The sequence below is a fragment of the Clavelina lepadiformis genome, chromosome 9 (assembly GCF_947623445.1).
Source record: "Clavelina lepadiformis chromosome 9, kaClaLepa1.1, whole genome shotgun sequence".
Classification (NCBI taxonomy): Eukaryota; Metazoa; Chordata; class Ascidiacea; order Aplousobranchia; family Clavelinidae; genus Clavelina; species Clavelina lepadiformis.
In genome coordinates, this window is record NC_135248.1 from 15,284,342 (window position 1) to 15,311,619 (window position 27,278).

General features: G+C 38.3%; 1 protein-coding gene across 1 annotated transcript in view; it reads right to left on the reverse strand.

The window, feature by feature from the left end:
• Positions 1–27,278, reverse strand: part of LOC143470060 (uncharacterized) — a 43,136-nt gene that overhangs the window by 4,167 nt on the left and 11,691 nt on the right. Inside the window, exons 38-138 of the mRNA XM_076967924.1 lie at positions 27,150–27,269; positions 26,916–27,023; positions 26,494–26,601; positions 26,119–26,286; positions 25,691–25,846; positions 25,464–25,568; positions 25,265–25,384; positions 25,077–25,184; positions 24,794–24,901; positions 24,500–24,662; positions 24,171–24,334; positions 23,485–23,589; positions 23,290–23,409; positions 23,101–23,208; positions 22,818–22,925; positions 22,519–22,681; positions 22,190–22,353; positions 21,555–21,659; positions 21,360–21,479; positions 21,164–21,271; positions 20,926–21,033; positions 20,677–20,839; positions 20,427–20,590; positions 19,814–19,918; positions 19,499–19,618; positions 19,244–19,351; positions 19,017–19,124; positions 18,681–18,843; positions 18,433–18,596; positions 17,955–18,059; positions 17,747–17,866; positions 17,530–17,637; positions 17,327–17,428; positions 16,971–17,159; positions 16,674–16,799; positions 16,423–16,527; positions 16,181–16,300; positions 15,914–16,021; positions 15,468–15,575; positions 15,168–15,335; positions 14,774–14,929; positions 14,489–14,593; positions 14,236–14,355; positions 14,010–14,117; positions 13,774–13,881; positions 13,571–13,669; positions 13,093–13,314; positions 12,849–12,953; positions 12,664–12,783; positions 12,447–12,554; positions 12,139–12,243; positions 11,853–12,044; positions 11,598–11,723; positions 11,410–11,514; positions 11,197–11,316; positions 11,021–11,128; positions 10,833–10,943; positions 10,632–10,736; positions 10,442–10,546; positions 10,238–10,348; positions 10,051–10,155; positions 9,728–9,847; positions 9,562–9,669; positions 9,385–9,492; positions 9,163–9,270; positions 8,972–9,076; positions 8,778–8,885; positions 8,558–8,662; positions 8,229–8,416; positions 8,018–8,165; positions 7,757–7,861; positions 7,539–7,643; positions 7,132–7,239; positions 6,939–7,043; positions 6,748–6,861; positions 6,460–6,564; positions 6,229–6,336; positions 5,759–5,866; positions 5,566–5,655; positions 5,218–5,343; positions 5,037–5,144; positions 4,873–4,968; positions 4,652–4,780; positions 4,470–4,574; positions 4,086–4,295; positions 3,830–3,937; positions 3,569–3,673; positions 3,396–3,499; positions 3,107–3,209; positions 2,816–3,025; positions 2,603–2,732; positions 2,443–2,537; positions 2,228–2,332; positions 1,987–2,070; positions 1,794–1,919; positions 1,552–1,656; positions 1,305–1,409; positions 1,048–1,152; positions 729–836; positions 186–293; positions 1–96 (exon numbers count right to left, since the gene is read on the reverse strand). Of these exons, the coding sequence (XP_076824039.1) occupies positions 1–96; positions 186–293; positions 729–836; positions 1,048–1,152; positions 1,305–1,409; positions 1,552–1,656; positions 1,794–1,919; positions 1,987–2,070; positions 2,228–2,332; positions 2,443–2,537; positions 2,603–2,732; positions 2,816–3,025; positions 3,107–3,209; positions 3,396–3,499; positions 3,569–3,673; positions 3,830–3,937; positions 4,086–4,295; positions 4,470–4,574; positions 4,652–4,780; positions 4,873–4,968; positions 5,037–5,144; positions 5,218–5,343; positions 5,566–5,655; positions 5,759–5,866; positions 6,229–6,336; positions 6,460–6,564; positions 6,748–6,861; positions 6,939–7,043; positions 7,132–7,239; positions 7,539–7,643; positions 7,757–7,861; positions 8,018–8,165; positions 8,229–8,416; positions 8,558–8,662; positions 8,778–8,885; positions 8,972–9,076; positions 9,163–9,270; positions 9,385–9,492; positions 9,562–9,669; positions 9,728–9,847; positions 10,051–10,155; positions 10,238–10,348; positions 10,442–10,546; positions 10,632–10,736; positions 10,833–10,943; positions 11,021–11,128; positions 11,197–11,316; positions 11,410–11,514; positions 11,598–11,723; positions 11,853–12,044; positions 12,139–12,243; positions 12,447–12,554; positions 12,664–12,783; positions 12,849–12,953; positions 13,093–13,314; positions 13,571–13,669; positions 13,774–13,881; positions 14,010–14,117; positions 14,236–14,355; positions 14,489–14,593; positions 14,774–14,929; positions 15,168–15,335; positions 15,468–15,575; positions 15,914–16,021; positions 16,181–16,300; positions 16,423–16,527; positions 16,674–16,799; positions 16,971–17,159; positions 17,327–17,428; positions 17,530–17,637; positions 17,747–17,866; positions 17,955–18,059; positions 18,433–18,596; positions 18,681–18,843; positions 19,017–19,124; positions 19,244–19,351; positions 19,499–19,618; positions 19,814–19,918; positions 20,427–20,590; positions 20,677–20,839; positions 20,926–21,033; positions 21,164–21,271; positions 21,360–21,479; positions 21,555–21,659; positions 22,190–22,353; positions 22,519–22,681; positions 22,818–22,925; positions 23,101–23,208; positions 23,290–23,409; positions 23,485–23,589; positions 24,171–24,334; positions 24,500–24,662; positions 24,794–24,901; positions 25,077–25,184; positions 25,265–25,384; positions 25,464–25,568; positions 25,691–25,846; positions 26,119–26,286; positions 26,494–26,601; positions 26,916–27,023; positions 27,150–27,269 (12,252 nt within the window). The remainder of the gene's footprint in view (positions 97–185; positions 294–728; positions 837–1,047; positions 1,153–1,304; positions 1,410–1,551; positions 1,657–1,793; positions 1,920–1,986; positions 2,071–2,227; positions 2,333–2,442; positions 2,538–2,602; positions 2,733–2,815; positions 3,026–3,106; positions 3,210–3,395; positions 3,500–3,568; positions 3,674–3,829; positions 3,938–4,085; positions 4,296–4,469; positions 4,575–4,651; positions 4,781–4,872; positions 4,969–5,036; positions 5,145–5,217; positions 5,344–5,565; positions 5,656–5,758; positions 5,867–6,228; positions 6,337–6,459; positions 6,565–6,747; positions 6,862–6,938; positions 7,044–7,131; positions 7,240–7,538; positions 7,644–7,756; positions 7,862–8,017; positions 8,166–8,228; positions 8,417–8,557; positions 8,663–8,777; positions 8,886–8,971; positions 9,077–9,162; positions 9,271–9,384; positions 9,493–9,561; positions 9,670–9,727; positions 9,848–10,050; positions 10,156–10,237; positions 10,349–10,441; positions 10,547–10,631; positions 10,737–10,832; positions 10,944–11,020; positions 11,129–11,196; positions 11,317–11,409; positions 11,515–11,597; positions 11,724–11,852; positions 12,045–12,138; positions 12,244–12,446; positions 12,555–12,663; positions 12,784–12,848; positions 12,954–13,092; positions 13,315–13,570; positions 13,670–13,773; positions 13,882–14,009; positions 14,118–14,235; positions 14,356–14,488; positions 14,594–14,773; positions 14,930–15,167; positions 15,336–15,467; positions 15,576–15,913; positions 16,022–16,180; positions 16,301–16,422; positions 16,528–16,673; positions 16,800–16,970; positions 17,160–17,326; positions 17,429–17,529; positions 17,638–17,746; positions 17,867–17,954; positions 18,060–18,432; positions 18,597–18,680; positions 18,844–19,016; positions 19,125–19,243; positions 19,352–19,498; positions 19,619–19,813; positions 19,919–20,426; positions 20,591–20,676; positions 20,840–20,925; positions 21,034–21,163; positions 21,272–21,359; positions 21,480–21,554; positions 21,660–22,189; positions 22,354–22,518; positions 22,682–22,817; positions 22,926–23,100; positions 23,209–23,289; positions 23,410–23,484; positions 23,590–24,170; positions 24,335–24,499; positions 24,663–24,793; positions 24,902–25,076; positions 25,185–25,264; positions 25,385–25,463; positions 25,569–25,690; positions 25,847–26,118; positions 26,287–26,493; positions 26,602–26,915; positions 27,024–27,149; positions 27,270–27,278) is intronic.

Below are 27,278 nucleotides of genomic sequence, written 5' to 3' on the forward strand. Positions count from 1 at the left end.
CTCGCTCTGTAATTTGTTGGCGCCGATCACGTGCTTCATGGAGGGGGTTTCCAGCATCTCAATGTCTTTGCCGTCCAACTTCTGTTTGTACTGGAGCTGAGATTGAAAGAAAGCCAAGATTACTTTCAAAACGTAATCACGACACGGGAGCTGTAACATGTGATAGAAGACGATGCATTGCTCACATTGCTCTGCATCTTGGCCGTGTTAACCGCGTGTTCAACATCAGGTCTTTTTTCAAGGACTGTGAAGTTCTTGTCAATCTTCTCCTTGGCGCTCTTCTTGTATTCCACCTGATCAAAAAACGTCATGTAATCATTATGATGTGACAAAGCCCTAACTGTTCAGCGACGAAAAGGATTTGACAAGAAAAAGCCAATTTCATGTCATAATGTTGCAAATGTGTCACCAAAATGAAGGCTTTGCTTGTAATAAACATGCAAGTGCTTGAATTGAAGAAGCCGTGCACTGAACTAGTGCAAACGTTAGAAATCAAAAAACTTTAAATGAATCCACGCAGCAACAAATCACCACTAACATGTACACGAAAAATAGGCAAAATAAAACAAAACTACATTCACACCGGAACAGACAATCAAATGTTAAATTGGTAAAATACCAAATGGAATTGAAAATTTGATCGAGAATAGCAACAAATCATGCTCCTCATCACGCGAAAAGGTATGACGCATTCTCTTCTTCACACAAAATGGTTTCATCCAACCCACATTGCTGACATTTCGCTGAACTTTCTTCAAATGTTCAGTATCTGGTCGATTGGCGAGCAGGGTGAAACCATCTTTCTGCATCAGCTTGTGTTTTTTCTGATAAGCGCTCTGTTCAAAATCAACAACTTTGAACTAATTAAAATTCTACCACACAAGACGTTTCGTCAAACGAAATCGAAAACTTATCTCCCCAAAACAAGTCTTTTCTTTTGCAAAGTGGAAAACCGTCGCTAGCCATGGTAGATACTGAAGCCACAAACGATATTACCACGATTATTATTATTACAAGTTAACATTAAAGAATACAAAGAGGTCAAACCTTGCTTAGAATCTTGTTGACATTCAGCGCGTGTTCCACGGCCGGGTCCTTATCAAGCACAATGTACCTCCCCTTGCTCTTGTCATGGGCTTCAGTGTATTTATTCTGCAGAAAAATATTCATGAAGATTACGAAAATATTTATTCAGTTTTCTTTGGGCGGTATTCGCCGGTACCGAGGGAGATGTTTAAGAAGACGTATTGAGATTGGGCGGGTGTGGGTTTAGCCAGAGTTTGAGATCAGAACACAACATGTACCTTGCTGACAAGCGATGACACATTGGTCGCGTGCTTGATGTCCGGCGTGCTTTCAAGTATGCTGAATTCTTTCAGTTTTTCCAACAATCCTTCTCGGTACTTGCTCTAAATTGAAAGAGAAATTACTGAAGGTGTTGCATTGATAATAATCATTATTGTTAGTATTTGGAGTATACAACAAATTACATAAGATGTTTTATTTCACCATGCAATTGTGCAATCACCAACACGTCATAATAAATCTCACCTCGCTAATGTCACTCTGGACTTTTCTCAATCTCTCAAATTCGGGGGAATCAGTGGTGATGTGGTACTTCCCCTTCAGCTTCTTCGCTTCTTCCTTGTACTTGTTCTACAAATGCAAATGATATTAAAATCGACGCATTTAAAATCAAATAAATTTACTTGCAGCAGTTGGTAAACAATAAGGATTGATTCTTGCGGTGACACTGTAACTAAAACAATTAAATACTATGACGTAGTACTGACGTCACTGAAGAGATCAGCGACTTTCCTGGCGTGTTGAAATGATCTTTCATCGGGAAGACACCAACAGATTCCAACGTTGTCGAGATAATTTTCCTTGTATTTCACTCCGCTTATGTGGTCTCGAACCTGGATCACGTGGACATGTTAAGATGATCAAGTGAAGAGAGAAAGAGGAATCTCTCAAATAACTTACTGCCATCGCGTGGTCGAGGAACTTGTCGCTCTTTCCAAGCTTGTAGCTGTGAGCGAGGTCTTTGTCCTTGGCCTTGTACTCAATCTGATGAAGATGATAAGTCGATTGAAAATTAAAAGCAATTGGTTTGTAGTGAATCGAAGAAAGAATGTAATCCCTTAATTAGATGGCTAGCAAAGTTGTGTTTCAAGCTCTGGATCTACTTTCTTGTGAGCGAGACTAAATAATGATAACAGCTTACATCGCTGATGTGTTTGTTGGTTTCTTTGGCCTTCTGCATCCACACATCTTCCACGACGGGATGAATGTGATGAAGTTCATTCTTCGCTGCTGCCTTGTAAGAAACCTGTAGTAAAAATTAGAACTTTTTTAATAGACCACATGCGTAGTTTTTCGAGCAGGTTTTGTGCTCTACCTAATAAGAACTTCAATACTGTGGCATGAACCATTCCCTACCTCGCTTATGGACGGAGCAATTTTTTTGGCATGTTTCGTTTCTCGCGTTTCCTTCAAATTTTTGAAAGCGGTCGGTTCATGTTTGATTTTTTCGCCTTAGAAATGGAAACATGGTAATTAAAACAACAACATTCAACATCTCATTACAATTGGGTTCTACCTTTGTCTTTGTAAGTAGTTTCACTCGCGAGTGTCGAAGCGTATCGCTGCTGCTGTAATGTCGATGTACCTTCGGCTGGCAGACAATATTCCGTCGCCATTCTGCGCTTTGTGTCTCCCTTATAAGCATTCTGCATTTGCAAAACATCGTTCTTTTAATTATGGTCTATGACCCATGTAGAACACAACAATAGTGTATTGTTACGTAATAAACCTCGCTTTGATGTTCCTGAGACTCCTTGGCTGTTTTCAAGAGCGGTGTGTCCGGGATGGTAGTGTATTTCGACTTCTCCTTCTCTGCATCCTCCTTATAAGCGATGCTGCTGAGGTAGGTGGCAACATCCTTCAACCTCTTGTACTCAGGATCATCCGGGATGATCAGGAAGTGACGTAATCTCTTCTTTGCGGTTGCCTTGTACGCGGACTGAGGGGAAACGTTTTGAGGTGAAAAGGTAAAAGTTTACCGTATTAAAATCTTGGTTTTGTGGCCAATAGCAATGCATACTCCGCTCAGAAGTCGACTGTTCTTCAGAACTTGCTGCGTCTCCGGTGTCGCTGGAAGTGGGATCAAATTTCCTTTGTAGTAAGTCTCATAATCATCATGGTACCTGGACAAGAGTCAATGAGATGAAACACAGAAAAACGAATTCCAACCCATGGGGAAAAGTTAATACAAAGTGTCCACTTGTCGCTTTGTTAAAACATGAAACGTTAACCAAGTTAGAGACATGCACATCACCGCATGCAGCATAATTTTACCACATGAAGTACACTTCTAACACTTTTGCACTTACTGCTTTTCGCTGATAGACTTGGTTACATCCTTTACGTGTTTGTTTATTTTGTCAGGTTGATATCGACACTTCAGCTTTCGGCCGCTCTTTTGACCATATTTGATCTGAAATAAAAGAAAAACTTATCCAACGAGTGCAGGTTTAAGTATTACGTCACAATTACTAATTCATACGTGACTAATGAACTGCTGTGCCCTCTTATGGGTGGCAAGGGCGGGGGTGTCGGCGACCTGGATGACCTTTCCGCGAGAAATGATGAGATCCTGTTTGTATTTGTTCTGAAATAGACCAAATAAAAAAGACTCTTAACTGACTCTGACTGTTGCTAACTGCGGTGGTTTGGCTCAAGCACAGCTCGCAAGACAGGGCAAGACAGGGTAAGGCAGGCGTGTAAACTGTAATCTAAGCATGCCCCTCGTGACTTGTACACTTACGTCACTAATTTGGTCGGGTAATTTCCTCAGATGTTTCATTTGAAACGAATCCTTGCAGTTATCACAGTGCTCGCCTCTCTCCTTGTTGTGCTCTTGTTTATAGACCACCTGCAATTTAAATAGAGATTTTTCGTTGCTGGAGGACTTAATTGCAATCTTTGTCTGGGTCAGATTAGTTTACAACCAGATAAAGATCGTTTATCATTAAACCACGTCCACGGATTTCCACTTTTTAGAACTACACGGCAAGACAAACCTGACTGAGCAGCTTGTTCGCGTTCTTGGCGGTGATAAAGGCGGGAGTCGCCACATCCAAATGATACTTGTCTTTGATCTCCTCGTATCTGCTCCTGTACCTCTTATCGCTCAACATCTCCTGCATTTGCTTCGAGTGAAGGATCGATGGCACGTCGCGCGTCCCACTAATCCTCGCCCCCTTGCCCTGGTGGGGCTGGCGATATTTTCTCTAAACGTTTGTTGAAACAAGATTTTCACCCAATGGATTCTGTTTCAATCCAGAATAATGTTTTACGGGACTTTTTATGTTTTTCATGTGACGCAAACAACCAAAAACGACAAACAAAGAAGCTTCCTGAGACGAGCAGGTTTAAAACTTTATATTGGAATAAACAAAGCTCACCTCTGATGCGAGGTCGGTGGCGAACTTGACCTGTCTGAAGCCCGGTTGGTCAGTTGTCAGGTTGAATGAATGACGATCTTTTCCCGCCTTTTTCTTGTACTCAACCTGGAAATTAATGCGGAAGCGACAAGCCGGTAAATGAAGACCCACAACCAATCTATAATTTGCAAAAATTGACTTACTTGGCTTTGCAGCCTTCCGGCTTTCAATTGAGTCTCGTACTGAGGTGTCAGAAAGTAAGGATAAAAAAATATTCCCTTCTCATTTTCATAAGCTTGTTTGTATTTATAATCGCTCAGAATTTCCTTTACCTGTGTAGGTTTTCTCGAATTATATGTCGCAAGTTTTTTAATTTCTCCATAACCTGACACAAACGGAAATTGCATTCGCACATAATTGTCACCTTTTTAGCATGAATGGAATCAGGAGTGTCGTTGAGGCAAGCAAAGTATTCTTTGTGCAAAGCTGCTTCACGTTTGCCCTGCTTCTTGTATTCAATCTGAGAAGAGAACGTTAATAGAGTTAATCAAATGTACGTGGTGATAATAGGAAAATCGAACGACATACGTTGCTCTGTAGCTCGGTAGTTTGCTGGTTTTGTTTGATGAGCAGGGCGTCTTTAAGCTCAGATGCTTGACCAATGTCTTCAGTTTTGTGTTCCAAATGATATTTTAACTGCAAGATTTGAAGATAAATGATGAGCAGTGTCAAAAGATGCGGCGATTTGTTGTGGCAAAATCAAACCCACATCACTTATCTTCCGGCCGACTGCCTGCACGTGCTCGATCTGTGGAGTCGATGAGAGATTGGAGAAAGCGGGAGGAATCGCCGCATCTTCTCTGTGCTGCTCCTTGTACAAGTGATCACTGACCGTCTGTAAATTAAACAAATGTCATCTCGTTCAGATAATAGCGACATGAGCTACAGAGGAACTTAGAAAGAGCTTAAGTGGACTTGAAATATCAAGCAGTTGCGATCATAACAACTGTGGATCGGGCAAACAGGCGTTTTATTATGAGTCAACCTCCTTGAGTTGATGTAATGGCATCTACAGGGCTCAAGACACCACGCTGGGCTGATTCATAGAAGCACTCACCTTAGTGACTTGACTGGCGTGTTGTATGGATGGTGTGATGACATTGCAACCCTGGCCTTTAGAACTTTCGTATTCTTCTTTATACTTGTACTGCGATAGTAAGGGTGCAAGTTACGCTGGTTTGCTGAAAGTCAACTTCTATAAAAAGAACAGTAATCTCAAGCAGTGAACAATACAGCCGACAGATAATTACATCGCTGGTCATTTCCGTCGTTTCTTTCGCCTTCACCGCCATAGGTGTGTTGGTCGCCTCTCCGCTCAACCAATCGTGCCGGTCTTTTGCGCCTTCCTTGTATTTCGACTGAAAAATAAGTTGGGGAAAATCTTCAACTTTACAAAGACTGTTTCAACAAGCTTGACAACCTGCAAACCACAGGTTTTCAAACCAAATCCACATTCAACAACGCGATTTTAAGGAAAAATCGATTAAAACCTGAAGTGTTCTAATCATCTTGAATGGCGATTAAATGTCACACAATGCAAGTTCATGCAGATAAATCCGATCGTTGAAAGTGAACTAATCTTTAAAACACGAATGAACATTTGTGTGTACTTTTAAGAAAGTCAACAAACAAACTGATGTAAAATCAGGCAACGTAACAATTTTTAGAACAATAAAAATTCATAAACAACAGTGGTAGATGACATTACGAGAACTTTCACCTCACTCTGTAGAGCGATCATATTCTTGGCATGCTGCAATTGCGGGGTTTGGTCAGTGGACAGTCCGTGACCCTTGATATGCTTTTCAAGATCTTTGCGATAAACATTCTAGAAGAAAAACATAACAATTATGGACTTCTTTTTATACTGGTTGATACAGAGTAGTAAGAAATCAGAGTTGTTATCAATACTACGTCGGGGTAAGAGCGAAATAAATTGGCAGTTACTCACATCGCTTTGTAGCTTTTGTTGTTTTTGGACTCTGATATTTTCTGGAGTGTCCACTACAGGGATAAGTTGTCCCTTCTGTTCGTTCAAGTCCTTTTTGTAATGCGTCTGTCATAACGCAACGTAAGTTACTTAAAGTTATACAACAAACCATGTTGTTTGTTACTAAGTGGTCAAATAAATTGAAAGTTCAATATTTAAACAAAAAGAAATGACACAGCAAGCAAAATATATTGACGTCATAATGAGACGTTTGTATTGATAGTAAGCGACTACTTTGATGTCACCGACCTCGGAAGGAAGTTCTTTGATGCTGTCAAGGTGCTTAAGAACATAGTTATCTTGCATTGAGAGTTTGTTGTAACCCTGGAGCTGGTTCTTCTTCGCTTCCTTCTTGTACAAAAGCTGTTGGAGGAACGTTCCGCGGTTAAAGCAAGTAACACAGCGGGATGCTACGGACTGGCACCAATCAACTAACTCACGTCACTGGTTAACTTTCCGACTTGTCTGGCGTGCTTGATCGAGGTCGCTTCTTCGTCGACGTTGACGTGTTGTAGATCCTTTAACGCTTCTTCCTTGTACGGTTTCTACATGATTCGTTACAATAACAGCTTTGCGTTAAGCTCAGGTGAAACGTTACCCTGCTTTTTTGTTGTCATCAAGTGTCATTATTACCTCACTGACGAGTTTATTGACTCGAAGAAAATGTTTCATTAGAGGAGTTTCTTGTGGATTGTTGAAATTTATTCCTTTTTCCTTCTCATATTCCTCTTTGTAAACGCTCTAAATGCAATGGATACGATTTTGATCAACAAAAGAGCATATTGCATTGAGTAGCAACAGGCCCGATCGATTGCGTTAACATAAACCCATACGATTATGCAGTGTTATCATATTAACCAATGTGAAAATACAAATCATGAAAATTAACGGCACTAAGTTGAAAGATTCTAAACGCTAAAACAAGAGGATACGAGAAGTTCGTTTTGATAAAGAATGTGATGACAGGTACCACAACTGGCACGTTATGCATTGCAAGGTGTTGATCAATTGGACAAAAGATGGGCAAGAAATTAACTCACATCGCTAATTTGCTTCATCGCTTGAATAGCCATAACCATCCTGGGCTCGTCTGTGATCAGGTCGTATTTTTCCATGATATCGCGAGCTCCGCGTTTATAAACATTCTACAAAATATTTATTCAGCCTTGTGCATGCTGCACCTCACATGGGTAGTATATTTAATAGATCAAGCACAAAACATACGTAATAGTGGCCGGTTGTTACGAAATAAACCTACATGGCTGTAAAGATCCTTCATATCTCGTTGATGCGCGCGTTGTGGAGTCTCTGATACGTAAGGGGATTTCCCCAGCTCTTCGTTGTAAGCTGCTCTGTAAGCAATCTGAAAAAAAAATCACTCAAAGTATTCCATGATTATTATTAACAGTATTTGGATGCGTCATCACCATCACAGTACAAGAGCAACATTCGGCCTTTTATCAAACGGTAAATCTTATTATTATCTGCACAGAAAGATCAAACAATTTCCGTCACTAACGTTGCTGATTTTCTTCTGCACTTCCCTGTCCATCTGGTAACCTTCTGTCTCATGAACTTTAAAGTTATTTTTGAATCGGGTTTTCAGCCAGTTCCTCTTGTAATTCGCCGGAGACGCAAATTTGTTTGCTTTTAAAGCTGCTTCGTACCTGGGAGAGGAAAGGATTTGAAAGAGGATAAGTAAGATGCTCCGGCTACGCGTCCGGACTTACCCCTCGGTGAGATGCACAGGGAAGTAGATGATGTTCCTCAACTCATTGTACTCTTCCTTGTACTTTGCTGGAGATATCAGCTCGTTTACTTTCTGCGCATGCGCAACGTCTCTTTGCTCGGAGGCCTTGAGAAATTGATATCCTCGGACCTTGACCATCGCCTCCTTCCCTTCTTTCTTGTATTCGATCTGAAATAAATCAAACAACTCTGATGACTTTTAATCTGATCTTTGTATCTTTCATCCCTTTTACGGCAGTTTAGATTTTCGAAAGCTCTGAAAATATTTTTGAATTGAGCGACACAAGCGACAGGTGTGAAGGTTACATACGTCACTGGCGAACTTGTTTGCTTCTTTAGCTTTGTTCAAAGCGGGGGTGTCAGGTACCACTTCATATTGGTGCATGATCTGAGATGCGTCATCCTTGTAAAGTTTCTGTCAAAGCAACAATAAGCATGACATCGAACTGTTAAGGACCTCGAAGGTAGAGAAGCTTATTTTGCACAGGGAATATAATAAGGAATATGCTGGATCGTTTCATTGTACTTACATCACTTGTCAGACTCTTGATAGATCTCGCATGACGGAACGGAAGGATCTCTGGGTTGTAATCCATTCCCTGGCCTCTCGTTTCCTCCAGGTCTTTCTTATAAAGATTCTACCAAAGAAAAATGGTTTGCAAGACACAGAACAAACAAAATTTACTTTTCGCAATAAAACTTCCAAACGCTGGGTTGAACTCACCGAACTGGTTAGTTTATTGGCGAACAAAGCTTGACGTATTTCCGGTAATTCAGCCGTGATGTTATACTTGTCCATGACCTCACGCGCAGCTGCTTTGTACAGATTCTGTGCAAAAAATTTTTATACAAAATATTCTACATAATCTAGGTTTTTGCAATGACTTGTTCTTAACTTGTCACAACTAAGCTTACATTGCTGACTCTGGCTTGGACTTCCTTCACGTGATCTTTAAATACGTCATCGGCTGATGTGCTGTAGCCGTGTGCGTGCAAATCTTCCAATCTCTTTTTCAATTTGTGCTAAATTATTCGTTTAGGTTTTAAAGCGCAGAGTTTATAAAATCTAGTATAAGAGGAACTCATCTATGTTTACCAACATCTGCAAAAAATGTACGCACAGAAACGTTTACTCACGACGCTCAGGAGTTCTTGCAATTCCTTATTTGATATGTAAGCGGGAATTTCATGATATTTGAAGTTTTGTTTTCCTTTCAGTTGTTTGTAGGCTTTGGTGTAAATATCCTAAAATACAACATAAATGAAGAAATATAGATGCACGTCCAAAGCGGTAACCGCTGATAAACTTCTTACATCACTGAATATTCTGCTTGCTTCGATTTTCCTCTCGTATTCTGGTGTTATGTGATATGGGAAGTAAACATATTTCTTCATGTCGTTGTAATCTTCTTTGTACTTGATCTGAGCAATTTTATCGATGAGTATTGTTGACAATTAATCAAGAATCGATTAAACTTACATCACTGGCGTTGTTGGCCGCCTCCTTATGCTTCCTATAAGCTGGGACTTGATCTGCATTCAGCTTATAGTAAGCTTGGTGGGAATCACGAGCTTTGCCGGCGCCTTTCTTGTATTCAATCTTTTAAAACAAATCAAGTCTTGTATTGGTAGGAAGTTAAGAGAAAATAATCGGCAAAACTGAGTATTAATATGTTATATTGGTTGGATTTTTACGTTATTTGGATACGTTGAATTAAAAAAAAGTAATATTTTCTAGACCGGATTTATCTAATTAAGAAAACTAATAAACGACATCCGGTCCAAATTTAGCAAGAAACTTACGTTGCTAGCGAGCTTGTCAGCCAGCATTGCTTGTTGAACATCGACGCTGTCTGCGTTGATCGTGTATTGGTTCATCTCTTCAACGGCTTTCTTCCCATAACCGACCTATAAATTGTGAGGAAACAGTGCGTGATAACTCTCGACCAATTGCCCAAAAAGCGACTTTCTCTGAGTAAGAAAAATCGACCTTGCTGGCGAGTCTGGTAGCTTTGAGCATTTGCTCGAAATGAGGAGATTGCTCAAGTTTTTCCGCACCGTGACCTTTGACCTCCTTTTCGTATTCTTCCTTGTATTTGGGCTGAAATGAACAGACAAAATATATGGAGTTACCATAAAGCGCAGTAGTTAACCGCAGTAGGTTAACAACTTACTTATCAACTACCCAACCTACCATGGAGTAAACACTGGACATGAGCATGGCGTGCGATATCTCTGGCAGCTCGGCATCCAGGTGGTATTTGCCCATCAAATCACGAGCAGCTTTTTTATATTGTTTCTGAAAATAATTAACTTATCCAGGTACATATGAAAATTGGCTAAGCGCAGAATGATTTTGTTCAATTTATTCACCGAGCAGTTACCTTGCTAAGCCATGGCTGGACCACCTTCAAGTTATGCATTTCGTTCAGGTCTGGAACAACGGTGAAGTTGGTCTTATCATCTTCATATTTTTCTTTGTACAATTTCTAAGAAAAACATGAATCATATTGCATTCATCTTTTGCACAGATTCCAGTTTAAGACAAACTTTATTGCATTAAAAATGTTAAAACGCTTGCTTACATCACTGATGAAGGGTTTAATTTGTTGAGCGGTCTCGTAAGCAGGGGTCAGGTGGACTTGGTAGTTCCCTCTCCCACAAATATTTTTCTTGTACCATTTTCTATAGTCAGCCTTAATAAACAGCAGATCGTCATCTTTTGTGGCTGGCCGTTACTGGGGGGGAAGAAAACAACCACAAATAAACTTACGTCACTTGCAAATTTGCTGCTCTTCGTTGCTGCCTCATAGCCAGCTGTGAGATGGACCGGGTAGTAAATTATGTTCCGATCTGTCATGTATTCTTCTTTGTACTTGCGCTGTTCAACAAGAATGTGTTAGAATATATTCCTACGACGTCATAGTTGTCACTATTCGGTCAATGTACCTCCGATATGAGATCAGCAGCCATGATACCTTGCTGTACCACAGGATGCTGCTTGCTGTCCATGGTTTGGAAGCCGCGGAAAGAATCAATCGTTTCGCGCTTCGATTTACCGTAGACATTCTACAGCGCATGCGCACATAAAAATATAGTCACGTCAGAGTAAGACGAAATGTGTCAAGAGAGGTTTTTAGATAATTCCAACAACAGCCTCACATCACTTATCAAAGTATCGGCGTTTCTAGCGTGCACAATGGAAGGCAGATCGGCTGGGATCGTGTAGTTATTCTTCTCTGACGCGCTCTCTTTCGTATAGACATTCTGGAATAAGAAACGTCAGTAGCTCAGCGATGAACAAACGGGTTATTACGACAGTTGACGAGAAGGAGCAAATATCCACAAACCTGGCTGACGTTCATCCCTGCTTTAATGGCGTGCTTGTACTCCGGGTACGCTTCAATGTTTTCAGCGGATAACTTGCCTTTGATCTCGTTTTCGTATTCATCTTTGTACAGTTTGTCGGAGTAGAGCTGGAAAACGGTCAGAGCATTTCAAATGAGCAGAGAACAAAATATAGACATTAAAACAAAACTAAGTAAAGTCGATGCAAGTTTCAAAACGTTGCAGCTGACAAGAGAAAGGAAGATGAAGATTCGCACCTGATTAGAGTGCAGTGCTTGCACCACCCTCATGTCAGCAACATCGATGTGGTATTTGTCCAACAACTTCCTGGCACGGTCTTTATAGAACCAGTAGCTTACCAATGGTTTCACCATCCTCGCCCGAACCATATCTGGTCCGTCATCCACTTGCGTGTAAGGGGTGCGGGAGGGGTCGAGTTTGTAGATATTCTGTGAAAATGAGCAAAAACGTTAACATTAGTCATAGAAAGATAACATCGTGATGACATAAAGATGAACGCGTGCTGATCCGGACCCAACTCACATCTGACAACTTGTCCATGTCTTTTATATTCTTGTAAAGATCGGTTTTAGTGACATCATAATGGACGTCGTTGCGACCTTTCTTGTAACCTTTTTCGTACATGGGCTGAAAACAAAGGCATGTGATGCATAAGTTATTGCTGCTAATGGTAAAAGGTGTTGTGTAAGATGTGTTTTAATGCATGAGCATGGATACCTATGAAGCAATGTAATAATTTCCGTTCATAAAATAGGTGGAGGTTATGCCATCAGTGGCTGCATCGATTCGTCCACCTGACAGTGACACGGCTAAGATAACGATCTACTCACCCCGTTTATATATTGGCTTGCTTTCAACGCGCACTCATAGCCAGGGGTAAGATGAACGGGATAGTAGATAAGATTCCGGTCCTCCATGTAATCTTCCTTGTACTTGCGCTAAAGCGAAGAAAATAAGTTAATATTGAACACAAGCTTAACACACCACCATATAGACAGTACCGCAGAAGCAACGATTTTTATTGTTTGAGCTGTACGTACGCATCACCTCAGATATAAGATCAGCAGCCTTGATTCCTTGTTGAACAACAGGATGTTCCTTACTATCCATGGTTTGAAAACCCCGGTAGTTGTCAATCACTTCCTTGCGTTGCTTCTTGTAGATAAGCTGCGCAAAATGCAACGTATTAAACACAAAGTCACAACAGACACTGCTTCAATTGCTCTACTTACGTCGCTTGCATTTTTCGCGGATTCTTTTGCCCGATTAAGTTCGGGAGTATCGACCGGCATCGTGTAGTGATGGACCATTTTTTCGTTTTCTTTTTCATATTCCGACTTTATTTTAACAAAACAAACGAAACTGTGAACATTTAAACCCATACAATATCATGAGCTTGGATGCATATATTTCTATGAACCCTTTTGCCAAATATTGTCTGATATTCACCAACTGTTTGAGAGTAACAAACCAAACCTTGCTGGCCAGCTTCGTGTTATCAGCAGCTTTGATGTAGTGAGGATAAAAATCCACCCCGATTCCAGACACGCCTCTGCCTTTCACCTGGTCGTTGTAGCTCTTGCGATAAGAGTTGTCTGAGAGGATCGGTGTGGTGAGCAACGCGTGAGCTATTTGCATCACATCGGTGTTCAGGTTGTATTTGTCTAAAGATTTCTTCGCTTCTTCTGTGTATTTTTTCTGAGCGACAAAAGAAACGACTTGATAGTATTTAAGCCAATGACCTACTTCACCTACCTTAATCACAACGCCGAAATAATCCACAACCCCCTAATAAGGATCCTAATAAAACGTTCTGGCAATGTTTTCGACTCTTTTCATTACTAATTCCCAAATATATATCGTTTCAAAGCGTCAGATGTTATAAGAGTTTAACACTCTCACATCACAGCAGTATCAATGCATTTAATATTAAAAGAGAAACTTGAAAACATACATTGTCCATGAGATCCTTGATCGATCTCAGATGATCGTGAGAAATTGAATCCTCGACCGGGGTGAAATCTGAAGGAAGTTTTTCGAGATCTTTCTTGTACTGCGCATTAAATATAAGGAACCAGATGATAATGTAAGAAAAGAGGCAGATAACCGAACTATTACGTTACATATTACTCATTAAATACGACGGCAAAGACTAACTTCGGTGATTTTGTGTTGAAGTTGCTTGTTAGCATCGTAGGTTTCAGTGAAGGCAGGGTTGAATCGATGCTTATGCTTTTCCTTCTCGAACGCCGATTTGTACGACGCCTGCGGAGGACAGAAATTGTTACCATGCAAAATCATTTCAACCAAATTAAACCAAGCTGCCCTTGTATTAGAACAACTTCACATGAACAAAAACCAACGCAAGTAGTTATTTGAGGAATGTTCCTTACGTTGCTCTGAAATCCACTGGACTTCAAAGCTGCCTCGTACCCAGCAGTGAGATGCACAGGATAGTAAATGAGGTCGCGATCGGTCATGTACTCCTCTTTGTACTTGCGCTGTTAAACAAGAAGAACGTAGAACCCGACACGAAACAATTGTAATTACAATTCCTTTGATACCGAGAGACAACAGTATCTTATGCATGCTAACATACTATATATCTGCCACTATCACCTCAGATATAAGATCAGCAGCCTTGATTCCTTGTTGAACAACAGGATGTTGTTTACTATCCATGGTTTGAAAACCTCGGTAGTTGTCAATAACTTCCTTGCGTTGCTTTTTATACAGAAGCTGAAACACAACGAATTAAGGTGGGTTATTATAATATTTCATTGAAATCAGAACAAACAACAAATTATAAAATACTGTTCAGATCTACAACACTGTTATAAACCACTTCCACGTTGCACAAGCAGCCACTTACGTCACTTGCGATTTTAGCAGATTCTTTCGCTCTGTTAAGCTCAGGAGTATCAACCGGTAATGTGAATTGATGACGTATTTCCTCTCCATCCTTGACGTAATCGTTCTGAAACGAAAACTCAGTAAGACTTTTGTTAAAGACAGCATTTGTGTTAATTGAGGAAGGGTTTTACAAAGACTTCTAAGCACACTTACAAGGCACATGAACCAACAGACTCGAAATTAAACCAACAACGAAACATCCAAGACGAGCTCGAATTTCAAGGAAATCCGGGATAAGTTATACCTGGCTGGTGAGCTTTGATACATTCCTGGCGTGGATATACTCTGGGTAGGAATTAGCGAGGTCTGCTGGCGCTGATCCCTTCACCTTCTCATTGTAATCTCTTACGTAATTATTCCTGGAAGCAATCTGATTGGCAAGCAACGCTTGAGTGATTTCCTGGCAAAGACAGTAATAGATCAAAATTAGAAATCCGATTGGAATAGAAAGAAATATTACTATCTTGAAATAATTGTAGAAGTTAGGCAAATTATAATGCAGCTGCCTAGCTCAATATTAATTGCTATGAAATCATCATTTGCGCATGTGTAGCTTCCATCTAAAATTAATATTTAACAAATACAATATTATATTGAACCTATTTCACGATATTGCATAAAATGACGCATCAACTCACCGGCAAATCAACATTGAGATGATATTTATGCAAAATATCCTTTGCCTGTCTCTGATATTCAGATGCTTTTAGCGGTTTCAATTGTTGCGCAATAAACATCTCAGGGGTCAGTGAACTTGGTGAAAATTCAGTAGCTAAAGCTTTCATACTGGCGTCCTTGTAGGCATTCTGCAAAATAACGAAGGCTGTGTTATTGACAAGAAATAAAACGAAAAAACAAACACTCGTTTTGCAAAAAGTATGTTGTTGACGGCGTTATTGAAATGTGTTCTATGTGTGCGGGTACTTAGGGGAGCTTACCTCGTTAATTTTTTCTAATCTTCCCTTATTTTCTTTGTAAAATTCAGTATTGGTTGGATCAAAACGAGTTTCTTTCTTCTTTTTGTTGTAAGCTGACTTGTACTGAAGCTAAGTTAACCAGAAATTTAAAATAATTACAAAATAGAAATAAATTTAAAATTGCTTGCATTAACTTTACAAGAGAAATTTTCTAGTTAAATAAAGTAACGCTCTAGGCCATGTGCGTGCAACTATTTATCGCAGTGGGCTACAACGAACAAGTGTAACGATGCTGTACAACAGTTAAAAATATTTCAAAATAAGGACCTATTTGATAAAGTCAGTGCGGGAGGCGACATACGTAGGTAACACGGACCACGTTCTGGCCCGTGTATGTTTCTCGCCTCTGCACTAGACAATGAAACTTGAACATGCAAAGTATCGAAATTTTTCTGCACAAGCTTCACCTCGCTCTGATATTGACTTGCTTTGGTGGCGGCTTCATAACCAGGAGTAAGATGAACCGGGTAATAAATTATATTGCGATCAACCAAGTAATCTTCAATGTACTTTGCCTTGACAAAACATTTTAATTTATTCTTTCATTTGGTAAAAAATTACTGTTTATACAATAATATAATTCAAAAAGAATGCCGTGTGTAGTGATCACAAGAAAACTGAATACATGGTTTCTTTACCGTAGTTTTTTGTTCATTAGATTTTAGAATATTTACGTGAGAAATCAGGTCAGCAGACTTGATTCCTTGCTGTACAACTGGATGATCGTTGCTATCCATGGTTTGAAATCCACGGTATTTGTCAATCACTTCTCTGCGTTGTTTCTTATATTCGGTCTAAATATATTGACACGACTTTTACCAAGTAGGTTAAAAAAGTAAATAAACTGAGAGTGTTAGAAGCAAGGAAAAAATTAAAGCATCAAAACTTAAGACACTTAGTGAAATATTTTACTCACATCACTCGCATTCTTTGCATTTATCTTTGCTCGAACAAACTCAGGATAATCGAGAGGTAAGTTATGACGATGCATCATCTTCTCGGCATCTTCCACATATTTATTCTGAGAAATAAATTTCAAAACAGCAAAAATGATAATAATTACGCGAGGATCAAAATTCATTAAAACTGTAAAATAAAACGGCAACAGCTGGGTAGTGAAAGGGAAGTACGCAAAATGTATTTCTTTGCAATGTTTTCCTACTTTACCTTGCTTTGCATTTCCGAAACTTGCTTGGCGTGATCATATTCTGGATGGGCAAGTGTGACGTCACTAGGAGCTTTTCCGTGAATTTCTTGCTTGAATTTCGACTTGTAAAGAGGATCTGAGATCGCCTGGAAATTTCAATGTTTAGTCAACGTTTTTCAAAGTCAGTGTTTTTCATGATGAGTTTTCATTTTCCGTGGAGTTACTTTTGTTTAAGCTCGATAAAAAGTCTCAATAGAAGTAAAATTAAAAATGTTCATGACAACACAGCTGTGTGCAGACCGCTGTATTAATGTCACCTTTGACGCCTGGACGGCATGAGATATCCTCTGGTCAGTGATGTCAATGTTGTAAGCGTCCAATCTCTTCTTCGCATCTTTCTTGTATTTTGTTTCACTCAGGATCGACTTCACCAAGTTCGAAGCTTCCATTTCAGGATTTGTTGACATTGCAGTAAACTCTCTAGGGTATTCCCCTTTGTATGTAACCTGGAGAAATGCGAAAATAACTGCAAAGTGAAACAGGTTCCCTTGGGCCAGTTCGTTTACTTGGACTGCATCAATTTTTACCCAAATAATAAACCAAGAGTTATAACAAAAAATATGAATGATTCCTTTTCAGTTCAATAGCAGTGCATCTCAAGTTAACAACTTACATCGTGAAAAGCTTCAAGCCCCTTTTGTGTTTTGTACAAGTCAGTTTCAGTGTATTTGTAGCGATTCTTGCTCCTGTCTTTATCATGTTTCTTGTAAGAGCTCTAAAAGTGAAAGATGCAAAGGGTTGATATATATCTCTCCCCTATTCTCAGCGTTAAATTGCGCCCACAACTCATTTAATTTATAAAACATGTGTTCCTACGTCGCTCTGTATTTCGCTTGATTTAATGGCGCTGTCATATCCCGGTGTAAGATGGACTGGGTAGTAAATAAGGTCCCTGTCCGCCATATAATCTTCCTTGTACTTGCGCTATGATGTAGGTTATATGTTAAACAAATCAGGATATCTCGTTAATGCTCTACATCCAATTTTTAAACACATTTACCTACAGCCTGTGGTAAAATGTTCGACAACTTACGTCAGATATGAGATCTGCTGCCTTAATTCCTTGCTGTACCACCGGGTGTTCCTTGCTGTCCATTGTTTGGAACCCTCGGTACTTGTCAATTGTTTCTCTTCGCTGTTTCTGGTACTCAGCCTATTGATAATTAATTTGTAAATAAAACATGAGTTAGGTAAAAATCAAACATCTATACAATATAAGCAATGCTGGCTTCATTACTCACATCGCTCGCATTTTTCGCGTTTACTTTGGCCTGGACGAACTGAGGATAGTCGAGTGGAAGATGGTGGATGTGCATCATCTTCTCAGCATCTTTATTATACAAATACTGGAGAGGAAAATACAGAAGCGGTAAAAGAAAAATTGTTTTTCCATCGGCATGAGTTGGTTATTTGTTACTTCTTTTTGATTAATCATTTGTGAGAAATCATTTGCAGATGCTGTATGCTTGAGTGTAGGCGGGGTGCGTTGATTTACAAAGCTATGCGTTAGCAGAACACATACTGTCCTTTTAGAGAAAATGACCATTATTTCCCATATAATTAATGAAAATGTACTGAAGGAACGAGTAATCTGCGTCAAGGCGGTATTTTTTATGCTTTGAGGCAAATTGTAACAAATTATGTGTCGCATCAAAATTAATGAAGCACCGTTTTCTCATAGAAGCTTTAAAAAGTCTTTAAATAGTTTCAATAAATCACCTTGCTAGTTAATTGTCCAACTTGGCGGGCGTGATCATATTCAGGATAAGACTTGGCTAGATCCGATGGAGCTTTCCCTAAAATATTCCTCTGGAAATCATCGACATAAGGTCGAAGGTCAGCCACCTTTTGAACCGAAAGAGCCTGGGCGATTCCTTGCATGGCTGGATAGACACAACCAGAATAAATGAAAGAAATACAAAAAATACAAAATCAACTACAGTACAAAATGGATGAAACAAACTTACAAGCATCAAGGTTGTATTCCTTCATCTTTCTTCTGGCGTCGTCCATGTAAATTTTATTGCTGAGGACGGGACGCAAAGATTTCGAAATTTTCATTTCAGGAGTTTCTTTCACTTGAATTCTGTTTGTTCCTTTGGTTGCTTCGTATTCTTCATGATACTTTTTCTAAAACGCAACGACATACTTGAGCTCGTACAGCTACATGTGACAGCAATATACTGAAGACAATGGCTAGGCACAAACGGATAAAAAACAAAACTCAGTAAACAACTAGAGCACGTACCGCGCTACGTTAGCACAAATACCTGCTATAAGTAACACATCAGAATTTCGCTTACGTCAGATACTAGCTCGGTTAAATCACGTGACGTCTTGTACTGTTCTGTATCGGTGACTTTGAACTTGTTGGAAGAATTATTTCTTTTGTGATCCCTCTTGTAAGCGGACTGAAAATATGAAGAGCATTAATATAATATCATGAAAACTTTTTTCGATTAAGTTTAAAACTTCACATGAGTTTAGGAACGAAAAAAAATCTTCTTTTAAAAAGAAAGAACTTCCTTACATCGCTTTGTATTTTGCTTGCATCTAGAGCTGCTTCATAACCAGGTGTAATATGAACAGGATAATAAATCAATGCTTTGTCGCTTTCCCAATCTTCTTTGTAAGGTATCTGGTCAAATTATGTCAATTTCCCGTTAAGTGAAACTTGGTCAGTAGAATATTATATACTGTCATATTTTAATTTACATAATGTTGTAAAATGTGAAAATAAAATACATAAAATTTTATAATTGCGAGAAATACATAGGACATTTACATTGCTAATAAGTTCAGCAGCCTTGATTCCTTGCTGAACAACAGGATGTTCTTTACTATCCATGGTTTGAAAACCTCGGTAGTTGTCAATAACTTCTCTGCGTTGCTTTTGGTATTCAATCTAAATGTTTAACAATGCATGAGATATGAGATGTTGACGTTAGTATTTCAGCTAATGCCAGAGAAAAGCGTTGCTTTCGGTATTAGGTCTGTTAAATTTCAATGCTTATAAATGGCCAAAAGGCGCAGTCATCATTTGGGTACTAGACTACGTTCTATTCATAATCACAATTAGACGTCAAAATAATTAACTCACGTCACTGGAGTTCTTAGCGTTAATTCTTGCTCTTATAAATTCAGGATAATCCAGAGGAAGATTGTGACGATGCATCATCTTCTCTGCATCTTTGGTGTAAGCATCCTGAAAAAGATCAAATATAGAGTGGCAATTTAGCACCTTTGCCCGGTTTGCCACGTCACAAAACAATCAAGTTAATTATATAGGAAGATATTGACATGGTTACAGCACAATGAAATTTACACCAAATCAGATGAAACGATGAAAAACAAGGACCAACAGCAAATGTTATGACGTGATCAATACTACGCTACTACGCCACTAAACGGTTACATTTAATTGAGCAATCCGATATTTTCCGGTCTTATAACTACCTTGCTAGTCATCTTTTATTCTTAGTCTTATAAATTCAATCGTTAGACAAACTAACCACCAGGTACAAAAATATGAATACATTAAAGACAGTGAAGTACCTGAATAACCACCACCAATGAAACTAACGAAGGAGCATTACATATTAACGAAGCACAAGCCTTTTACAGATAAACGTGCGCTTGTACCTGGCTCTTCTACACCAGACAATAATCTACTTGTCCATGCCAGCCAGATTACTGATTTAAGCAAACCTTACCTTGCTAGTCATCTTTGACACATTCTGTGCATGTTGATATTCTGGATAAGAATTTGCAAGATCGGCAGGTGCTTTCCCTAAAACGTCACTCTTAAACTGGCGCACATATTCCTGAGCAGATGCCAATCTCTGCTTGTCGAGCGCATGAGATATTCCTTGTGTGCCTGGAACAATACTCAAACATTAGACATTTTACAACGTTAATTATGTTAACATGTCACATAAGTAATCAAAATAAAACAAAACTCACTTGAATCAAGGTTATACTTTTGCATGATACTTTTAGCACTTCCAGTGTAAGCTTTCTCACTAAGCAGTGGTCTGAGTGATTTCGAGATAATTAACTCAGGAATCTCAGCGATTAGATGAGGACGTTTTCCTCTCTCGTCCATGTATTTTTCAATGTAATTTTTCTACACGAAATACCATAGCACTAAAAAGTTGTTCAAATAATTTTGCTTGTGAGGCTGCAAGAATGAGTTCAAACATCTCAGCTTACCCCGCCTAGAAGTTGCAGCAAGTTCTTTGCAGTTTGATATTGTTCGGTTTCAGTTGGTCGAAATTTATTCTTCTGCTTGGACACTTTTCCGTCTTTCTCATAGGCGGCCTTAAAAGGACAAGAGAAACATTAGTAATCTGGGATACATTTTCTTCAAAGGTTAAGGATAATATACAATCAGGCAAAATAGGTAAAGGTTCTAGACATCTAATGTTTTAACAATTTGGAAGGGACCAACCTGACTCTGATATCGACTTGCATCCAAAGCTTGTTCATATCCGGGTGTGATATGCACTGGATAATAAACTAAGTTCTTATCCGCTTCCCAATCCTCTTTGTAAAGTTTCTACAAATTTGCATCAGAATAAATAGAAATTTAGTGTTAGTTGAATTAGAAAAATTAAATTCTAAAAAGAAAACAAGTAATAACAAACGTCTGATATAAGTGCAGCAGCCTTGATTCCTTGCTGAACAACAGGATGTTCTTTACTATCCATGGTTTGAAAACCTCGGTAGTTGTCAATAACTTCCTTGCGTTGCTTTTGGTATTCAATCTAAATGTTTAACAATGCATGAGATATGAGACGTTGACAGTAAAATTTCATTGACAGGAGGACGTTATTACTCACGTCACTGGCGTTTTTGGCACTTTCTTTTGCTCTTATAAATTCAGGACAATCCAGAGGAAGATTATGACGATGCATCATCTTCTCAGCATCTTTTTGGTAATCCATCTGGTAAAAAGTTAAAGCATGAAGTGTGTACTACCTATATTAACCCGAACCCAATATAACTTAGCCCGAACTTAATATTAACTCATACAAAGAAATGTTAAATTATTTTAACAAGGTTAGGTTTTGCAAATTTAAATTTTGTTTATCAGTTAAACTTAAATTTTAACACATACATTGAACCCTTACTGCCAAAAATATCCTGCAAAACAGACTTGACAGTGTCTAAATGTAAGTTATGAAATACCAAAAAAATTCTAAAATTCTAAGCTCAATTAAATCTGAGTCAATTTGTAAATAGTTTACGTGCTTATAACATTATAAACAGCAAACAAAATTCAACTTATAGTGAGTAACAACGAGAAGTTGAATAACAAATCAATTTAATATCGTACAAAACATTAGCATCGACCCGTAGCACACAATTATGTGTGAAACATCCTACAGCTGCCGCTTCAAGGAATATCAGCTTGGCGTGAATTGCTAAATTATGAAATCAACATTATTTTTTAAATTAATGGTCCACTAACTACCTTGCTGGTTAATTTTGAAGCTTTTTTATGTTGTTCATGTTCAGGATAAGAATTAGCAAGATCAGAAGGTGCTCTTCCACGAATATCCTCATCATACTCGGCGTGATACTTCTTCGAAGATGCAAGATCTTGTGCGGAGAGAGCGTGCGATATCTCTTGAACATCTGAAAAAACGTTGAACAGAGATTCCATTGCAGTGGAAAAGAAACCGTATTATAAAAGCTAAAAGTTTAGTGTTGATTAATTGGTACTCGATTGAGCCAAATTCATTGTAAAAATTTATCACATAACTACGTTTGTATGCATTTAGCCAACGTTGTTTCCATTACCCTTTCCGATTTTAACATTTTTCAGCATTTCTTTCGATTCTTCGCTATAAAGCTTCTTGCTTTGAACTGGTCGAAGCTCTTTCGACAGTGCCATTTCAGCTGTTTCTGGAATTTCAGTAAAGTTGGTGCCTCTGTTCTTTTCATATTCTTCTTTGTATTTTACCTAATCACAAGTTAAACCAACCGTCAGATGTCATGTTAGAACACGGATGTTCTTATATTGCCACCAATATTTTCTTAGTAATTGACAGCACGCATCTCGGCAACGCTGGGTTAAGTTTTCTTAGGGGGTTACTTACATCTGAGAGGTTTTTCTCGGCATCTTTGATATTCTTGTATCGTTCAGTATCAGTGACGTCAAATCTATTTTTGTCCTTCACTTTTTCAAACTTTTTCTTGTACGTTACCTAAATAACGTCCAAATGTTAAAAACTTAACAAATTATCAGATTAGAATGTTTCCAATGACATAGCTGTGGGTTCATTTGGCAACTAAATGTAATTTTATTCGTTTTTGGTGTCATCGATGTCATTTTAACCACGAACAATCGCCACAATGTTTATTTCCAGGACGAGAACTTACATCACTCTGGATTTTTTGAACATCGGCATTAGCTTCGTAACCGGGTGTGATATGAACCGGGTAGTAGATGTTTTGTTTATCATATTCCCAATCCTCTTTATAAGCAGCCTGTGTCGGAAAATAAACAAAATTAATCAATCGCTTTTAACTAAGTATGAGTGAAACAGTTGGAAGAAAGTAAACACTTACATTGGAAGCCAGTTCAGCAGCCTTGATTCCTTGTTGAACAACAGGATGTTCTTTACTATCCATGGTTTGAAAACCTCGGTAGTTGTCAATAACTTCCTTGCGTTGCTTTTGGTATTCAATCTAAATATTTAACAATGCATGAGATATGAGACGTTGACAGTAAAGTTTCATTGACAGGAGGACGTTATTACTCACGTCACTGGCGTTTTTGGCACTTTCTTTTGCTCTTATAAATTCAGGATAATCCAGAGGAAGATTATGACGATGCATCGTCTTCTCAGCATCTTTTTGGTAATCCACCTGACGTAAAATTAAAACATAAAGTTTTATTGCGTATGTCAAAACAAATCCAATATATTTCTACATATATAAAGAAATACAAGATCCTTTTGTCAAATTTTGGTTTTGCAAATTTCAGTTTTGCTCATCAGTTAATCTTAAATTCACATTATTATATATACTTTGAATCTTTACTACCAAAAACACCCTACACAATAGACGACATACTGTCTAGGTGTCGGGTATAAATCACTAGGAAATATAAACTACCTCAATTAAATTTGAGAGCACTGGATAAAGAGTTTACGTACTTACAACAATTTAACAAGGACAAATAAAGTTTGAGTGCGTTGCAATGAACAGCTAAATAACGAATCAATTTCAATTCGCACAATATATCAGCATCTACCAATAGCCCATAATTATGTGTGAAATATCCCAAAGTTGTCGCATCAAGGCATATCATTTTTCTCGTTGCAACTTAAAAACTTTTAACGTAAACAAGACCCAGATCTATGTCGGTCTTAATTGTTACTTGAGGGCGTTAGATTCAATTTAAAAACAAACAATAATTCTTTTTAAATTAATGGTCCACTAACTACCTTGCTGGTTAACTTTGAAGCTTTTTTATGTTGTTCATGTTCAGGATAAGAATTAGCAAGATCAGAAGGTGCTTTTCCACGAATATCCTCATCATACTCGGCGTGATACTTCTTCGAAGATGCAAGATCTTGTGCGGAGAGAGCGTGCGATATCTCTTGAACATCTGAAAAAACGTTGAACAGAGATTCCATTGCAGTCGAAAAGAAACCGTATTATAAAAGCTAAAAGTTTAATGTTGATTAATTGGTACTCGATTGAGCCAAATTCATTGTAAAAATTTATCACATAACTACGTTTGTATGCATTTAGCCAACGTTGTTTCCATTACCCTTTCCGATTTTAACATTTTTCAGCATTTCTTTCGATTCTTCGCTATAAAGCTTATTGCTTTGAACTGGTCGAAGCTCTTTCGACAATGCCATTTCAGCTGTTTCTGGAATTTCAGTAAAGTTGGTGCCTCTGTTCTTTTCATATTCTTCTTTGTATTTTACCTAATCACAAGTTAAACCAACCATCAGATGTCATGTTAGAGCACAGATGTTCTTATATTGCCACCAATATTTTCTTAGTAATTGACAGCACGCATCTCGGCAACACTGGGTTAAGTTTGACTTCTACTTACATCTGAGAGGTTTCTCTCGGCATCTTTAATATTCTTATATCGTTCAGTATCAGTGACGTCATATCTGTTTTTGTCTTTCTCTCTTTCAAACTTTTTCTTGTATGTTACCTAAATAATGTCAAGAAATTAAAAACTTAACAAATTATCAGATTAGAATGTTTCCAATGACATAGCTGTGGGTTAATTTGGCAACTAAATGTAATTTTATTCGTTTTTGGTGTCATCGATGTCATTTTAACCACGAACAATCGCCACAATGTTTATTTCCAGGACGAGAACTTACATCACTCTGGATTTTTTGAACATCGGCATTAGCTTCGTAACCGGGTGTGATATGAACCGGGTAGTAGATGTTTTGTTTATCATATTCCCAATCCTCTTTATAAGCAGCCTGTGTCGAACATTAAACAAAATTAAACAATCGCTTTTAACTAACATGAATGAAACAGTTAGACAAAAAAATAAACTTACGTTGGAAGCTAGTTCAGCAGCCTTGATTCCTTGTTGAACAACAGGATGTTCTTTACTATCCATGGTTTGAAAACCTCGGTAGTTGTCAATAACTTCTTGGCGATGCTTTTGGTATTCCAGCTAAAACAATTAAGAAAATTGGTTCTAGTCAGTTGATAAAGATGTCAAAAATTTACAAGTCTCATTTCTGTTCACTTACGTCACTTGCGATTTTAGCAGATTTTTTCGCTCTGTTAAGCTCAGGAGTATCAACTGGTAATGTGAATTGATGACGTATTTCCACTCCATCCTTGACGTAATCGTTCTGAAATGGAGGTTGAATGACACAATGTTCAGTCTGAATTAGAAAACTTTAATATACCAATGATGCTACCTGTAGCTTTGCTACAAACCAAAAACTCAGTAAAATTCTCATCAGTGTGTTACCTGGCTGGTGAGCTTCGATACATTCCTGGCGTGGATATACTCTGGGTAGGAATTAGCTAGGTCTGCTGGTGCTGATCCTTTTACCTTCTCATTGTAATCTCTTACGTAATTATTCCTGGAAGCAATCTGGTTGGCAAGCAACGCTCGAGTGATTTCCTAGAAAGAACAACAAAACAGTTAATCGATACACATTAAATTATATGTTACGTTATGATATTAAAACAACTTTATTAGGTTGTTTACAGTAATAACTGTATTACGTGTTGTTTTACGAAAAATATATACATAATGTAATCAAAGGTTTGAGAAATTTAAACTCACAAAATGAAATTATTTCCAAAAAGTGAGCGGAATAAAAGTAAAAATATATCTTTACGTCTTAATGGTCAACGAATGACTATAGGGCCGACATATCAAGTATATCTCACCGGGAGTTCAACGTTGAGATGATATTTATGCAAAATATCCTTTGCCTGCTTCTGATATTCAGATGCTTTAAATGGTCTCAATTGTTGCGCAATGAGCATCTCGGGAGTTTCATCAACTGAAGAAAATTCTTTTTCCAAAGCTCTTTTGCTCGCCTCTCTGTAAGCTGGCTGAAAATTAGAAGCAAAAATAAATATAAAGGTTGTCTCAATGCTGCAAAATCAACAAAATGAAACCTAGAAAATCTAACACATGCAAATACTAATATAGGCCTATATATAAGATACCTATATCAACCATGATATTATGTTATTTAGGCGCAGTATAACTTTCAAATTGTGATCAAAAATAGTTTTGAAACTTAAACAAGTACCCACCTCGTTAATAATGTTTAGACGCTCCTTGTTGCCCTTGTATTGCTCGGTGGAGGTCGGGTCAAAGTTCGAAACATCTTTCGTATTATTGTAACCTGACTTGTACTTTATCTGGATAAATACAAAACTTTGAAGCTTTGGCCATTGCAATTGTCAATCCCTTAGGATTAGAACAGCCAACAGTATTAAGTTAATTGTCGAATGACGTCATTTCAGCCAGCTTAAATACTTTAATGCGTACGTGCTAACCAAGAGATAACATAGTAAGCAGAAATTAAGCAATCGTGAATTTATTTATAAGTGAAATATAATTGAGGAAAAGTTACATCCTAAGTCATCTTGAAAGTAGCAACGAACTGTTCGCTGGCAATAAGCTAAGTAAGTTAGCTTAGGAAGCAACAATTACAAATAAACAACTGGTTGACCTGGCTCTGATATTGACTTGCTTTTGAGGCAGCTTCATAACCAGGAGTAAGATGAACCGGGTAATAAATTATATTGCGATCAACCATGTAATCTTCAATGTACTTTGCCTTGAAGTTTACGAAATATATGAACCTTTGATTGTGCATTAATAGAAATCAAAAGAGCGCACTTATACCATGTAGAGACTTCTATCATTTCAACATGAAACCGATACGAATTGTTCTAATAATTACGTGAGAAATCAGGTCAGCAGACTTGATTCCTTGCTGTACAACTGGATGATCGTTGCTCTCCATGGTTTGAAATCCACGATATTTGTCAATAACGTCTCTGCGTTGTTTCTTATATTCGGTCTAAAAACA